The sequence below is a fragment of the Salvelinus namaycush genome, chromosome 13 (genome assembly GCF_016432855.1).
Source record: "Salvelinus namaycush isolate Seneca chromosome 13, SaNama_1.0, whole genome shotgun sequence".
NCBI classification, from domain to species: Eukaryota; Metazoa; Chordata; class Actinopteri; order Salmoniformes; family Salmonidae; genus Salvelinus; species Salvelinus namaycush.
Genome location: NC_052319.1, coordinates 37,796,121 through 37,811,945, shown reverse-complemented (window position 1 = coordinate 37,811,945; position 15,825 = coordinate 37,796,121). Strand labels below are relative to the sequence as shown.

The 15,825-nt window shown below is 44.9% G+C and overlaps 1 protein-coding gene across 1 annotated transcript; it reads right to left on the bottom strand.

Annotated features, from left to right (window-relative positions):
* Positions 1 to 5,289: 5,289 nt before the first annotated feature.
* Positions 5,290 to 14,899, bottom strand: LOC120058124 (growth hormone-regulated TBC protein 1-A-like). Its single transcript, XM_039006597.1, has 8 exons — positions 14,829 to 14,899; positions 14,250 to 14,395; positions 13,941 to 14,105; positions 13,566 to 13,690; positions 12,686 to 12,782; positions 5,942 to 6,114; positions 5,624 to 5,809; positions 5,290 to 5,394 (listed from the first exon to the last, which is right to left on the bottom strand). Exons 1-8 carry the CDS (start codon positions 14,897 to 14,899, stop codon positions 5,290 to 5,292), a joined length of 1,068 nt encoding a protein of 355 aa, XP_038862525.1.
* Positions 14,900 to 15,825: the final 926 nt, after the last annotated feature.

The following is a 15,825-nucleotide window of genomic DNA, read 5'->3' as shown; positions in this document are numbered from 1 at the left end:
TATGACGCTGGATGATTGCAGGGGGTGCAAGCCATTTTAAGGAAAGAACAACCGCTGGCTATGTATTGTCACTGGTCCACACTGCGTGAACTTAGTTACGCAGGCTGCAGGTGTAGCCTCTCCACTAGGAAGAGATTCAATGGGTCTGGTGCATGAATTGGGGGGCTTCTTTAATCAATCTGGCAAGTTCAAGGTGATTTTCCAGGAAATCGCAAAATCAAAGCATTGTTTCACCTCGTTGAAACCTCTCTGTCCCACCAGATGGACTGTTCGCACCCCTGCCATCCGCTCAGTTCTCAGCCAGTATGAGTCAGTGCTGACAGCCCTTGAAGAAATGGCATCATGCAGGTCATCTGACACTTCAACTAAGGCTAATGGTCTTCATGGAACATTTCTAAAAGGGAACACTGTGCTCGGCCTTGTAGTGGCTGAAGACCTGATGGGGGATTTGGAGTGCCTGAACACCTCTCTACAGCTTAGGAAACAGACCGTTTCAGGCATGTTGGAGGCTGTGGACCACGTCAAAACAAGAATGCAGGACAAGCAAATGGAGGAGCACTTTGATGTCTTGTTCACAAAAGCAACTGCTATGGCAACAAAGTTGGACCTACAACCTATTCAGATGCTTCATATCCGCAAACCTACAAAGCATTACACCGGTCAGGCTGCAGCCCATATCCATCCGGATGCCCAGTCTTTGTACAGAGCCCAATTCTACAACGCCTTGGACACAGTGAATACTCAATTCATAGAGAGGTTTGATCAAGCTGGATTCCACAAGCTGCAACAGCTTGAAAATGTGCTGCCACGCGGAGACATGGACAAGGTGGTAGACAAGTATCCTAAATTGAATTCAAGACTACTGCAGGTGCAGCTGGCCATGTTTGGGGCTAATTACACATATCAAACGAGCTCAGATGTTGCTAGCATTATTTGGGAAATGGTGCCAGAGGTGAGAGGTCTCTTCAGTCAGGTGGAAGCTTTAGTAAGGCTTCTGCTGGTCGTCCCTGCCTCCTCTGTAGAGGCTGAGAGGAGTTGTAGTGCCCTGAAGAGGCTTAAGACATGGCTTAGATCATCCATGAGTCAAACAAGGCTGAATAATGTGGCCATGTGTCACGTGCACCAGGAGAAACTGAACAGACTTGACTTTGAAGGTATAGGCCAGTCTATTATTGGTGTCCAAGATAAGCACAAAAAGGCCTTTGGATCCTTTGCTTGTTGAATGACAAGTCAAAACACATGTCATCGCCTGGAGAGGATATGAGAGAATAGGAGAGGAGAGCAGAGGAAAGGAGAAGAGATGACTGGAGAGCAGGGGAGAGGAGAGAAGAAGAAATGACTGGAGAGGAGAATATAGGACCAGAGGAGAGGAGGAAAGAGGGCTGGAGAAGATAGGATGAGAGGAGAGCAGAGCAAACACCCCTGCTGTCCACCCAAGTTTACTTGTAAATAAAAACAACAATTTGCTAAACCTTGGGAACAATATCTGGACTTGTATTCATATAACAATGCATATATTTATGTTTATATGATTATGGTTATACTTTATTAATCCCTAATCTCTGCCATTACATACAATGAAAGAAGATGATCACTTGGCTACATAGCTGATGCCTGCTGGACTGTTCATTAATCACGGTACTCCAATTTTTTGTTTATCTGTCCACCCCAGCCTCAAACTCAGGCCCTGTGTGTAGTTAACTGACCCTCTGCCCATTCATCGCCATTTTACCTGTTGTTGTCTTAGCTGATTAGCTGTCGTTGTCTTACCCGTTGTTGTCTTAGCTAGCTCTCCCAATCAACACCTGTGATTGCTTTATGCCTTGCTTTGTCTCTCTCAAATGTCAATATGCCTTGTATATTGTTGTTTAGGATAGTTATCATTGTTTTAGTTTTCTGCGGAGCCCATAGTCCCACTCAACATGCCTCAGATACCTCCTTTGTCCCACCTCCCACACGTACGTAGTACTAACTAGTACGTCCAGTGATGCAACCTTTCTTATCGTCAAAAAATGCCTGGGTTTACCTCCACATTACCCGTACCCCACCATACCCATCTGTACATTATGCCCTGAATCTAATCTACCACGCCCAGAAATCTGCTCCTTTTATTCTCTGTCCCCAACGCACTAGACGACCAATTTTGATAGCCTTTAGCCGTACCCTCATCCTACTCCTCCTCTGTTCCTCGGGTGATGTGGAGGTTAATCCAGGCCCCGCGTGTCCCCAGGCACTCATTTGTTGACTTCTGTAACCGAAAAAGCCTTGGTTTCATGCATGTTAACTTTAGAAGCCTCCTCCCTAAGTTTGTTTTACTCACTGCTTTAGCACACTCCGCCAACCCTGATGCCCTTGCCGTGTCTGAATCCTGGCATAGGAAGGCCACCAAAAATTAGATTTCCATCCCCAACTACAACATTTTCCATCAAGATAGAACTGCCAAAGGGAGAGGAGTTGCAATCTACTGCAGAGATACCTTGCAAAGTTATGTCATACTTTCCAGGTCTAAACCCAAACAGTTCGAGCTTCTAATTTTACAAATGAATCTCTCCAGAAAAAAGTCTCTCACTGTTGCCACCTGTTATAGACCCCCCTCAGCTCCCAGCTGTGCACTGGACACCATTTGTGAATTGATTGCCCCTCATCTATCTTCAGAGTTCGTTCTGTTAGGTGACCTAAACTGGGATATGCTTAACACCCTGGCAGTCCTACAATCTAAACTAGATTCCCTCAATCTCACACAAATTATCAAGGAACCTACCAGGTACAACCCCAAATCCGTAAACATGGGCACCATCATAGATATTATCCTGACCAACTCGCCCTCCAAATACACCTCTGCTGTTTTCAATCAGGATCTCAGCAATCACTGCCTCATTGCCTGCATCCGCTATGGGTCCGCGGTCAAACGGCCACCCCTCATCACTGTCAAACGCTCCCTAAAACACTTCTACGAGCAGGCCTTTCTAATCGACCTAGTCCGGGTATCCTGGAAGGATATGGACCTCATCCCGTCAGTAGATGATGCCTGGCTATTCTTTAAAAGTGCCTTCCTCACCATCTTAAATAAGCATGCCCCATTCAAAAAATGTTGAACTAAGAATAGATATAGTCCTTGGTTCACTCCAGACCTGTCTGCCCTTGACCAGCACAAAAACATCCTGTGGCGTTCTGCATTAGCATCGAATAGTCCCCGCGATATGCAACTTTTCAGGGAAGTCAGGAACCAATACACGCAGTCAGTCAGGAAAGCAAAGGCTAGCTTTTTCAAACAGAAATTTGCATCCTGGAGTACTAACTCAAAAAAGTTCTGGGACACTGTAAAGTCCATGGAGAACAAGAGCACCTCCTCCCAGCTGCCCACTGCTCTGAGGCTAGGAAACACTGTCACCACCGATAAATCAACTATAATTGAGAATTTCAATAAGCATTTTTCTACGGCTGGCCATGCTTTCTACCTGGCTACCCCTACCCCAGTCAACTGCCCGGCACCCTCCACAGCAACCCGCCAAAGCACCCACCATTTCTCCCTCACCCAAATCCAGATAGCTGATGTTCTGAAAGAGCTGCAAAATCTGGACCCCTACAAATCAGCCGGGCTAGACAATCTGGACCCTCTCTTTCTAAAATTATCTGCCGAAATTGTTGCAACCCCTATTACTAGCCTGTTCAACCTCTCTTTCGTATCGTCTGAGATTCTCAAAGATTGGAAAGCTGCCGCGGTCATCCCCCTCTTCAAAGGGGGTGACACTCTAGACCCAAACTGCTACAGACCTATATCTATCCTACCCTGCCTTTCTAAGGTCTTCGAAAGCCAAGTTAACAAACAGATTACCGACCATTTCGAATCCCACCGTACCTTCTCCGCTATGCAATCTGGTTTCAGAGCTGGTCATGGGTGCACCTCAGCTACGCTCAAGGTCCTAAACGACATCATAACCGCCATCGATAAGAGACATTACTGCGCAGCTTTAAGCACCAGCTGTCAGAGCAGCTCACAGATTACTGCACCTGTACATAGCCCATCTATAATTTAGGCCAAACAACTACCTCTTCCCCTACTGTATTTATTTTGCTCCTTTGCACCCCATTATTTCTATTTCTAATTTGCACATTCTTCCACTGCAAATCTACCATGCCAGTGTTTTACTTGCTATATTGTATTTATCTCGCCACCATGGCCTTTTTTTTGCCTTTAACCTCCTTTATCTCACCTCATTTGCTCACATTGTATATAGACTTATTTTTCTACTGTATTATTGACTGTATGTTTTGTTTATTCCATGTGTAACTGTTGTTGTGTGTCAAATTGCTATGCTTTATCTTGCAAATGAGAACTTGGGGGCGAGTTTGGTCCCCCCCAATGTTGACTCCATGGCCTATAGCCTTGGAACAAAGCAATACATTGTTTAAATCCTCACATTTTAAACCGACAGTAACTAACTTCATCTACAAAGGTGATGACAGTAAGAGAGCAGTTCTTTATTGTGGCAAAACATTAAAAAGGTCCAATTCCAAAACCTTATACCCTAAAGTCAAAATCTATAGAGGTATGATTGCACAAGCATAATTCATGCATTCAATGGAAGATTAGTGCAGAAACATACATGCACAGATCAAGTTAGGATTCGGGCCTAAGGATGTACTTGTTCATGTATTAAAAGCATTTGGATGGTGTAAGTATAGGCTGGAATTTATTTTCCCAGACGATTCCTGGGTGGGAGTGAATGATCCTACACTTCGTGGAGGAGTGGACTACAGCCCGTGACTTCATTTCAGAGGTGACACCTCATTGTCTTCAACCCAACAAGCCTATGCTTACATATTGGGGTGGCACGTAGCCTAGTGGTTAGAGCGTTGGGACAGTAAACGAAAGGTTGCGGGATCAAATCCCCGAGCTGACATGGTAAAAATCTGCCATTATAAAATAAGAATTTGTTCTTAACTGGACTAAATAAAGGTTCATAAAAATATAAAAACAACCTCCACTCTGACATACCCCAACCTATTGTTTCCAAGATCCTACCACAGGAAAATTACAGGTAGCTTTTTACAATGCAAAGAATTGCTACCTGAGAACAAATAAATAATATTCAGTTAGATGGGGTACTACAATCGCTCAGACCATTTTAGCACCTCAGATGTCATCATATGGTTCCTGAGATATTACACATTTCCCCAGGGATTGTGAGATCTAATAATCTGTTTAGCGTCAGGGCAACAAAAATGACCTGGAACACGGCCAGGCGAACCGCAAGGCGATTGCTTTAGGGAGGTTATTAGTGGTGGTCAGGGGCAGAGTCTGGTCTCCTCCGCCACGATACGCTCTCTGTACGTCTCCCGCAGCTTATTGATGGTTGCCATGGAGAGACTTCCTGGTTCCCTGAAGATTTCCTGTCAATATCAGGAAGAAGAGAAAGGAGGATTTCCTGTCAATATCAGCAAGAGAAAGGAGGCCTTCCTGTCAATCAGGAAGAAGAGAAAGGAGGCCTTCCTGTCAATATCAGGAAGAAGAGAAAGGAGTTAGTAAACTGTTTGTGGAACAGATTAAGTTACCAATATACACTGATCACAGACCCTAGATCTGTGCCTAAGGTTACTTCTCTCTTTTGGAGTACCTTACCTGCATGAAGGTGTGGCAGTCGTATGTAAAGGCTCCCTGGGTGATCAGTTTGAAGCGCTCACACACCTCGACCATGGAGCGGGCCTGCAGGATCTCAGCCTGGTGGTGGCGAATCAGAGTTAAGGCCACGCGGAACAGGATCTTAGAACCCTCGTAAAACAGGCAATCCCAGATCCGCAGAACTGTCTAGGGAAGACGAGAGATGTGAGAAAGACAAAGAGAATCATTATCTTACAGAGGGTGGTGATGACAGTATTTCAGTCTGGGTCCTGTGTCAACAAGCACACGGAAACACCCCCCCCCCCCCCAGACCCTCACCTCTACAGGCAGGACGTCGATGTAGAGGCAGATGAACCATTGGGAGACCACCAAGGTCCACATGACGTTGTGTTGGACCATGGCCTGCCACACGGCTGGGGCTTTGACCCTTACCAGCTCCCCCAACACCTCCTGGTCCGTCTTCAACCCCAGCATGGCCGGGCTGTAGTAGTCTACAACAACATGGACTGCTCAGGTTAATTCAGTTCTGTGTGTGAGATGAGGTTGTGTGTGTGTGTAAAATCAAATTTTATTTGTCACATGCGCTGAATACAATGGGTGTACACTATATAGCCCTTCCCAATGATGCAGAGTTAAAACAATATAATAAAAATAAATATATTAACACGAGGAATAAAATACACAAGAATGGAGCTGTATACAGGAAGTACCAGATCAATGTGCAGGGGTATGAGGTATTTGAGGTAGATATGTACATGAAAGCAGGGTAAAGTGACTAGGCATCAGGATAGATAATAATAAGAGTAATATAAAAAAAAAAACAGTAGCAGCAGCATATGATCAGTGTAAAGGTGTGTGTGTGGTACATAAATGGTATATATTCTGAGAAACATCCTGTGGTTATTAATCTTGTAATGTGAGCCTGACAAACCAACAGCAAACAGTGTCTTACCACAAGCCACGTGATCATGGTGCTATTGCACAGAAGCACACAGCAATAGAGCCTTCCAGGAGTGACGGACTCCATCCTAGCTGGAGGGGTGCTCTCATCTTATCTACTAACATAGATAGGGCTCTAACTCCTCTAGCTCCACAATGAAATAGGGTGCAGGCCAGGCAGCAGGCTGTTAGCCAACCTGCCAGCTTAGTGGAGTCTGCCAATAGCACAGTCAGTGTAGTCAGCTCAGCCATCCCCATTGAGACTGTGTCTGTGCCTCGACCTAGGTTGGGCAAAACTAAACATGGCGGTGTTCGCCTTAGCAATCTCATTAGGATAAAGACCTCCTCCATTCCTGCCATTATTGAAAGAGATCGTGATACCTCACATCTCAAAATAGGGTTACTTAATGTTAGATCCCTCACTTCAAAGGCAGTCATAGTCAATGAACTAATCACTGATCATAATCTTGATGTGATTGGCCTGACTGAAACATGGCTTAAGCCTGATGAATTTACTGTGTTAAATGAGGCCTCACCTCCTGGTTACATTAGTGACCATATCCCCCGTGCATCCCGCAAAGGCGGAGGTGTTGCTAACATTTACGATAGCAAATTTCAATTTACAAAAAAAAAAAAGACGTTTTCGTCTTTTGAGCTTCTAGTCATGAAATCTATGCAGCCTACTCAATCACTTTTTATAGCTACTGTTTACAGGCCTCCTGGGCCATATACAGCGTTCCTCTCTGAGTTCCCTGAATTCCTATCAGACCTTGTAGTCATAGCAGATCATATTCTAATTTTTGGTGATTTTAATATTCATATGGAGAAGTCCACAGACCCACTCCAAAAGTCTTTCGGAGCCATCATCGACTCAGTGGGTTTTGTCCAACATGTCTCTGGACCTACTCACTGCCACAGTCATACTCTGGACCTAGTTCTGTCCCATGGAATAAATGTTGTAGATCTTAATGTTTTTCCACATAATCCTGGACTATCGGACCACCATTTTATTACGTTTGCAATCGCAACAAATAATCTGCTCAGACCCCAACCAAGGAGCATCAAAAGTCGTGCTATAAATTCTCAGACAACACAAAAATTCCTTGATGCCCTTCCAGATTCCTTCTGCCTACCCAAGGACGTCAGAGGACAAAAATCAGTTAACCACCTAACTGAGGAACTCAATTTAACCTTGCGCAATACCCTAGATGCAGTTGCACCCCTAAAAACGAAAAACATTTGTCATAAGAAACTAGCTCCCTGGTATACAGAAAATACCCGAGCTCTGAAGCAAGCTTCCAGAAAATTGGAACGGAAATGGCGCCACACCAAACTGGAAGTCTTCCGACTAGCTTGGAAAGACAGTACCGTGCAGTACCGAAGAGCCCTCACTGCTGCTCGATCATCCTACTTTTCCAACTTAATCGAGGAAAATAAGAACAATCCAAAATTTCTTTTTGATACTGTTGCAAAGCTAACTAAAAAGCAGCATTCCCCAAGAGAGGATGGCTTTCACTTCAGCAGTAATAAATTCATGAACTTCTTTGAGGAAAAGATCATGACCATTAGAAAGCAAATTACGGACTCCTCTTTGAATCTGCGTATTCCTCCAGGGCTTAGCTGTCCTGGATCTGCACAGCTCTGCCAGGGCCTGGGATCGGGAGAGACACCTAAGTGTTTTAGTACTATATCTCTTGACACAATGATGAAAATAATCATGGCCTCTAAACCTTCAAGCTGCATACTGGATCCTATTCCTACTAAACTACTGAAAGAGCTGCTTCCTGTGCTTGGCCCTCCTATGTTGAACATAATAAACAGCTCTCTATCCACCGGATGTGTACCAAACTCACTAAAAGTGGCAGTAATAAAGCCTCTCTTGAAAAAGCCAAACCTTGACCCGGAAAATATAAAAAACTATCGGCCTATATCGAATCTTCCATTCCTCTCAAAAATTTTAGAAAAAGCTGTTGCGCAGCAACTCACTGCCTTCCTGAAGACAAACAATGTATACGAAATGCTTCAGTCTGGTTTTAGACCCCATCATAGCACTGAGACTGCACTTGTGAAGGTGGTAAATGACCTTTTAATGGCGTCAGACCGAGGCTCTGCATCTGTCCTCGTGCTACTAGACCTTAGTGCTGGCTTTGACACCATCGATCACCACATTCTTTTGGAGAGACTGGAAACCCAAATTGGTCTACACGGACAAGTTCTGGCCTGGTTTAGATCTTACCTGTCGGAAAGATATCAGTTTGTCTCTGTGAATGGTTTGTCCTCTGACAAATCAACTGTACATTTCGGTGTTCCTCAAGGTTCCGTTTTAGGACCACTATTGTTTTCACTATATATTTTACCTCTTGGGGATGTTATTCGAAACCATAATGTTAACTTTCACTGCTATGCGGATGACACACAGCTGTACATTTCAATGAAACATGGTGAAGCCCCAAAATTGCCCTCGCTAGAAGCCTGTGTTTCAGACATAAGGAAGTGGATGGCTGAAAACTTTCTACTTTTAAACTCGGACAAAACAGAGATGCTTGTTCTAGGTCCCAAGAAACAACGAGATCTTCTGTTAAATCTGACAATTAATCTTGATGGTTGTAAAGTCGTCTCAAATAAAACTGTGAAGGACCTCGGCGTTACTCTTGACCCTGATCTCTCTTTTGACGAACATATCAAGACTGTTTCAAGGACAGCTTTTTTCCATCTACGTAACATTGCAAAAATCAGAAATTTTCTGTCCAAAAATGATGCAGAAAAATTAATCCATGCATTTGTTACTTCTAGGTTAGACTACTGCAATGCTCTACTTTCCGGCTACCCGGATAAAGCACTAAATAAACTTCAGTTAGTGCTATATACGGCTGCTAGAATCCTGACTAGAACCAATAAATTTGATCATATTACTCCAGTGCTAGCTTCCCTACACTGGCTTCCTGTTAAGGCAAGGGCTGATTTCAAGGTTTTACTGTTAACCTATAAAGCGTTACATGGGCTTGCTCCTACCTATCTTTCCGAGTTGGTCCTGCCGTACATACCTATACGTACGCTACGGTCACAAGACGCAGGCCTCCTAATTGTCCCTAGAATTTCTAAGCAAACAGCGGGAGGCAGGGCTTTCTCCTATAGATCTCCATTTTTATGGAACGGTCTGCCTACCCATGTGAGAGACGCAGACTCGGTCTCAACCTTTTAAGTCTTTACTGAAGACTTATCTCTTCAGTAGGTCATATGATTGAGTGTAGTCTGGCCCAGGAGTGTGAAGGTGAACAGAAAGGCTCTGGAGCAACGAACCGCCCTTGCTGTCTCTGCTTGGCCAGTTCCCCTCTCTCCACTGGGATTCTCTGCCTCTAACCCTATTACGGGGGCTGAGTCACTGGCTTACTGGTGCTCTTTCATGCCGTCCCTAGGAGGGGTGCGTCACTTGAGTGGGTTGAGTTACTGACGTGATCTTCCTGTCTGGGTTGGCACCCCCCTTGGTTTGTGCTGTGGTGGAGATCTTTGTGGGCTATACTCGGCCTTGTCTCAGGATTGTAAGTTGGTGGTTGAAGATATCCCTCTAGTGGTGCGGGAGCTGTGCTTTGGCAAAGTGGGTGGGGTTATATCCTTCCTGTTTGGCCCTGTCCGGGGGTATCATCGGATGGGGCCACAGTGTCTCCTGACCCCTCCTGTCTCAGCCTCCAGTATTTATGCTGCAGTAGTTTATGTGTCGGGGGGCTAGGGTCAGTTGGTTATACCTGGAGTACTTCTCCTGTCTTATCCAGTGTCCTGTGTGAATTGAAGTATGCTCTCTCTAATTCTCTCGTTCTCTCTTTCTTTTTCTCTCTCTGAGAACCTGAGCCCTAGGACCATATGTCACGGCAAACCGGGCATGATGACTCCTTGCTGTCCCCAGTCCACCTGGCCTTGCTGCTGTTCCAGTTTCAACTGCTCTGCCTGCGGTTATGGAACCCCTAGCTGTCCCAGACCTGCTGCTTTCAACTCTTAATGATCGGCTATGAAAAGCCAACTGACTTTTATTCCTGATTATTATTTGACCATGCTTGTCATTTATGAACATTTTGAAAATCTTGGCTCTCTCTAATTCTCTCCTTCTCTCTTTCTTTCTCTCTCTCGGAGGACCTGAGCCCTAGGACCATACGTCAGGACTACCGGGCATGATGACTCCTTGCTGTCCCCAGTCCACCTGGCCTTGCTGCTATTCCAGTTTCAACTGTTCTGCCTGCGGTTATGGAACCGCCACCTGTCCCAGACCTGCTGTTTTCAACTCTTAATGATCGGCTATGAAAAGCCAACTGAAAATTATTCCTGATTATTATTTGACCATGCTTGTCACTTATGAACATTTTGAACATCTTGGCATAGTTCTGTTATAATCTCCACCCGGCACAGCCAGAAGAGGACTGGCCACCCCTCATAGCCTGGTTCCTCTCTAGGTTTCTTCCTAGGTTTTGGCCTTTCTAGGGAGTTTTTCCTAGCCACCGTGCTTCTTCACCTGCATTGCTTGCTGTTTGGGGTTTTAGGCTGGGTTTCTGTACAGCACTTCGAGATATTAGCTGATGTACGAAGGGCTATATAAAATAAACTTGATTGATTGATTGATTGATTCCACAAATAAATTGGTCTACAACTACTGTATGTACAGTGGCCTAGGAAGTAGTTACACCTTTTGACTTGTTCCACATTTTGTTGTGTTACAGGCCGAATATAACATTTTATTGTGATTTGTGGGTCACTGGCCTACACACAATACCCCCATAATGTCAAAGTAGAATTATGAATTTTGAAATGTTTACAAATTAATTTAAAAAAAATTAAACCTTTGTTATGGCAAGCCTAAATAAGTTCAGGAGTAAAAATTTGCTTAAAAAGTCGTAAGTTGCATGGACTCACTCAGTGTGCAATAATAGTGTTTAACCCGATTTTTTAATGACTACAATACCTCATCTTTGTACCCCACACAAACAATTATCTGTAAGGTCGAGCAGTGAATTTCAAACCCAGATTTAACCACAAAGACCAGGGAGGTTTTCCAATGGTTTGCAAAGAAGGGCCCCTATTGGTAGACGGGTACTGGGAGATGGGAGAACCTGCCAGAAGGACAACAGTCTCTACAGCACTTCACCAATCTGGGCTTTATGGGAGAGTGACCAGACGGAAGCCACTCCTGAGAACAAGGCACATGACAGCACGCCTGGAGTTTGTAAAAAGGCACGTGAAAGACTGAGATCATAAGGCACAAGATTCTGTGGTCTGAGATAAAAATGTAACTCTTTGGCCTGAAAGCAAAGTGCTATGTCTGGAGAAAACCATGCACAGCTCATCACCCATCTAACACCATCCCTACCGTGAAGCATGGTGGTGGCAGCATCATGCTATGGGGATGCTTTTCAGCAGCAGGGACTGGGTGACTGGTAAGGATAGAGGAAACAATGAATGGAGCCAGATACAGGCAAATCCCTGATGAGAACCTGCTTCAGAGTGCAAACGACTTTAGACTGGGGGGGAGAAGATTTACGTTCCAAAGGTACAATGACCTTAAGCATAGAGCTAAAGCAACGTTGGAATGGCTTCAGAACAAGAATGTGAAAGTCCTTGTGTGGCCCAGCCAAAGCCCAGACTTGAATACAAAAAAAATCGTGAAAAAATTCTGCAAGGAAGAATAGTAGAAAATCCCCAAATCCAGATGTGCAAAGCTGATACAGACATACCCAAGATGACTCAAAGCTGATACAGACATACCCAAGATGACTCAAAGCTGTAATTGTCACCAAAGGTGCTTCTACAAAGTATTGACTCAGGGGTGTGAATACTGATATACATTTGATATCTGTATTTTATTGTGAATAAATTTGCAAAAATGTCTAAATACATGTTTTCACTTTGTCATTATAGGGTATTGTGTGTAGATGGCTGAAAAGAAAAAAATTATATTTAATCCATTTTGAATTCAGGCTGTAACAACAAAATGTGGAATAAGTCAAGGGGTATGAATACTTTCTGAAGGCACTGTACATGCACACCTCACCACACACATCCTCTCACACAACCACGCATGCACACAGGCATACAAACACAGACGAGCAGACAGACACAACAGGAGTGTGTGGTACTAACCGGGGAGTATTCTTCCCAATAAAGCATCCATCAGCCAGAAGGACTTCTCTTCATCCTTAGTGATGATGATGAGGTAGCCTGCAATGAAATTCATACCCTAGAATAGAGAGAGAAACTATAACTCCCTTCACACACACACACCTGTGCACACATGGTATGCACACAACACACACACACTATAGAGAACAGGTGAGGTATAAGCAGTTATGGCTGGGGACAGAACAGGTACAAGCAGAAGAGGCGACAGGAGACGTACAATACACACAAGGTACGTCAGACAGGAGACAAGTGAAATCCACTCAGTTAACAGATTATTTATACCTGGAGCGGGCTCTCCAACCATGTTCCTGGAAAGTTACCGTCCTGTAGGTTTTCACTCCAACCCTAATCGAGTGCACCTGATTCCAATAATTAGCTGGTTGATAAGCCAATTAGGTTAGTTACAACTGGGGTTGGAGCGAAAACCTACAGGAGGGTAGCTCTCCAGGAACAGGGTTGGAGAACCCTGGTTTATAGTATAGTGTTGCCATCACTAGCATATAGAGTCTGCTGCCTGTATACATAGACTTGAAATCACTGGCCACTTTAATAAACGGAACACTAGTCACTTTAATCATGTCTACATATTTTGCATTACCCATCTCATATACTGTATCTTAGTCTATGCCGCTCTGACATCGCTCATCCAAATATTCTTAATTCCAGTCCTTTATTAGATTTGTGTGTATTGGGTGTAAGTTGTGTAATTGTTAGATATTACTTGTTAGATATTACTGCACTGTCGGAGCTAGAAGCACATGCATTTCACTACACCCGCAATAACATCTGCTAAATACGTGTATGTGACGAATAAAATTTGATTTGATATAAGGCCCAGTACCTGGCAGTATCCCACAACCTGGTTGTGGTGTCCGTATGCCAGCAGCACATTGTACAGGGCCTTCTGCAGACAGGGCTCAGAGCTCTTCCGGAACTGCACGTTTTCGGGGAATGTCCTGTGCATGTCTACCAAGACAGGACACTCAACCATCAACCAATCATAAAGGAATCATCAGGGTCTTGATCATCAGGGAACGAAACTGAAGAAAATTGACAGTAACAGGGACCTCAAAAGCACTAATTTCTGTTTTCTGTTGCAAAACACTATAAAACATTTTATATTGCATGCCCTAATGAACATGTTCCAGATGCATCCACGGCAGGTGAGCTGAGTTAAGTAGAGGTGATTACAATCATGTGAATATAGTTACACTACCTATGCGGACTGTCTCCTCCAGCTTGGCGTCGTGCTGCTGCTCGGTGCCCAGCAGAGAGTGGTAGTACCCCGGGTTCTTCTCCAGGTGTTCCTGGGCACCGCTGGCTGCCATCCAGATCTGGGCTCGGTGCTCGTTGGGCACACCCTTACGCACGTACCGCTTCACTAAGGGAACCGAAACCATGACTAAAGCCCTTTTTTTTTATTTTTAAATGTATGCACTCACTACTGTAAGTTGCGCTGGATAAGTGTTTGCTAACTAAAATGTAAACGTGTGTGTTTCTCCCTCTCGCTCGCTCTGTGTCTCACCCTTCTGGTTATTTTCCACGTTGACTTTCCCCTGCAGGAGTTTGGACCACTTGGCAGACTGCCTGTTGAGAACGGCTACATATTGAGCCATCATCTCCTCATAGGATTCATAACCCTCAGGCCTCTCAAACCCATAGGTGTCAACCCTATAGAGACAGGGTCAGGCCGGGAAGAGACACACACACTTAAATAACTATGGATCATTCAGATCTATATGACCCACATTTTAGACCCAGCAGACTGTATTGATCACAGCCTGTAAAAGCACAGTGATAGTCAGATGACCTGACATTGGCCAAGCCTTAGCTACAATAACCCAGACTAGGTGGTTGGTAAGGATTTCTGTGACAGATAGCCAGCTATAGAATCAGATAATATGCTGTTGAATCAACCCGTGTGAAATTACAACCCGAGAGACAAGCTGATTAGAGCAAAAACCAAGCCAAACGAGGAAAGATCCCGAGAGAGAGTTCAAACATCCTTAAAAGATAAATATATAATTTATTGTTTTGATCATTAAAACGTTCATCATGCATAGGTCGGCTGTTATTAAAACATGATTTACAAGATAAGCGTTACCTGTCATTCGCGTTAATGCGGTTGTTCAGGTGAAGCCGGGAAGAGATGTTTCCGTTCGTTCCACTCTCCATAGCGTGAACTCCTCCGAATTGACCGTAACATGTGAAAACGCACCCCATTAGTAGATTGTCTGATCCACCAACTTCAACAGTGCGCAGTTACATTAGAAATCAATGTAACTGCCAGTCCGCATAGGGGGAGAGATACTGCGGTAGCTGGCTCGGAGGTATCAAATGCAGGCCACTATTGAACGTTTCTAGCGCTGCGGGAACCGTATTTACTTTGCTTTGTTCCGGGTCAATGTGGACCGCGCCGACTTTCAATGTAGCAACTGCTTGCTTGTGGAGGACTACAGGAGCGACGTAGCTACTCCTAACAAGCAAGTAGCAAACATACACAAGCTACTGGGGAACACACGCCCGTTAGTTTTTATTTTTCTTCCAACACAGTTGCCGAACGCGGCACTGGTCTGGTGGAATTTTCGCCGCCGTGTCGGCTCTCTACAGACGACTGGCCGGTGCTCAGCAGGGTTCCATCCCCGAAGGGGTCTCCCCCTTCCCTGGAGAACGGAGCCGTTCTCGACCCACCCAACCAGCTATGGATGTACGTCACTCGCCGTGGAAGTCGAAGAAAGCGTCCTCTGCCAACGGGGGTCTCCATGGAGATGTTGAACCCGGATCTAATAGACCAGAAACAGCTTTGCCGTCCTGGATCCAGAGGTTCCGGCGCCTTCTTCCTTGGGGGCTTCACATTCAAGATCGGATCCGCAGGTACCTGCGTCTTTGTGCTCGGTTCTGTCTCCCTCTCCGGTGGCTTCTACCTCGGGTTCAGATCCTCGGATCTCCCACCCTCATCAGACCGTGAGGCTGCCTGAGAGACCGGTGTGGTGCCAAAAATCTCCCCCCTGACAGAATTTCCCCCCCTTCGCGTGAACTAGCACACACTCAATTCTTCATTGCTGCGACTTGCTTGCTAGTTGAGATTTCTGCTCTTCACT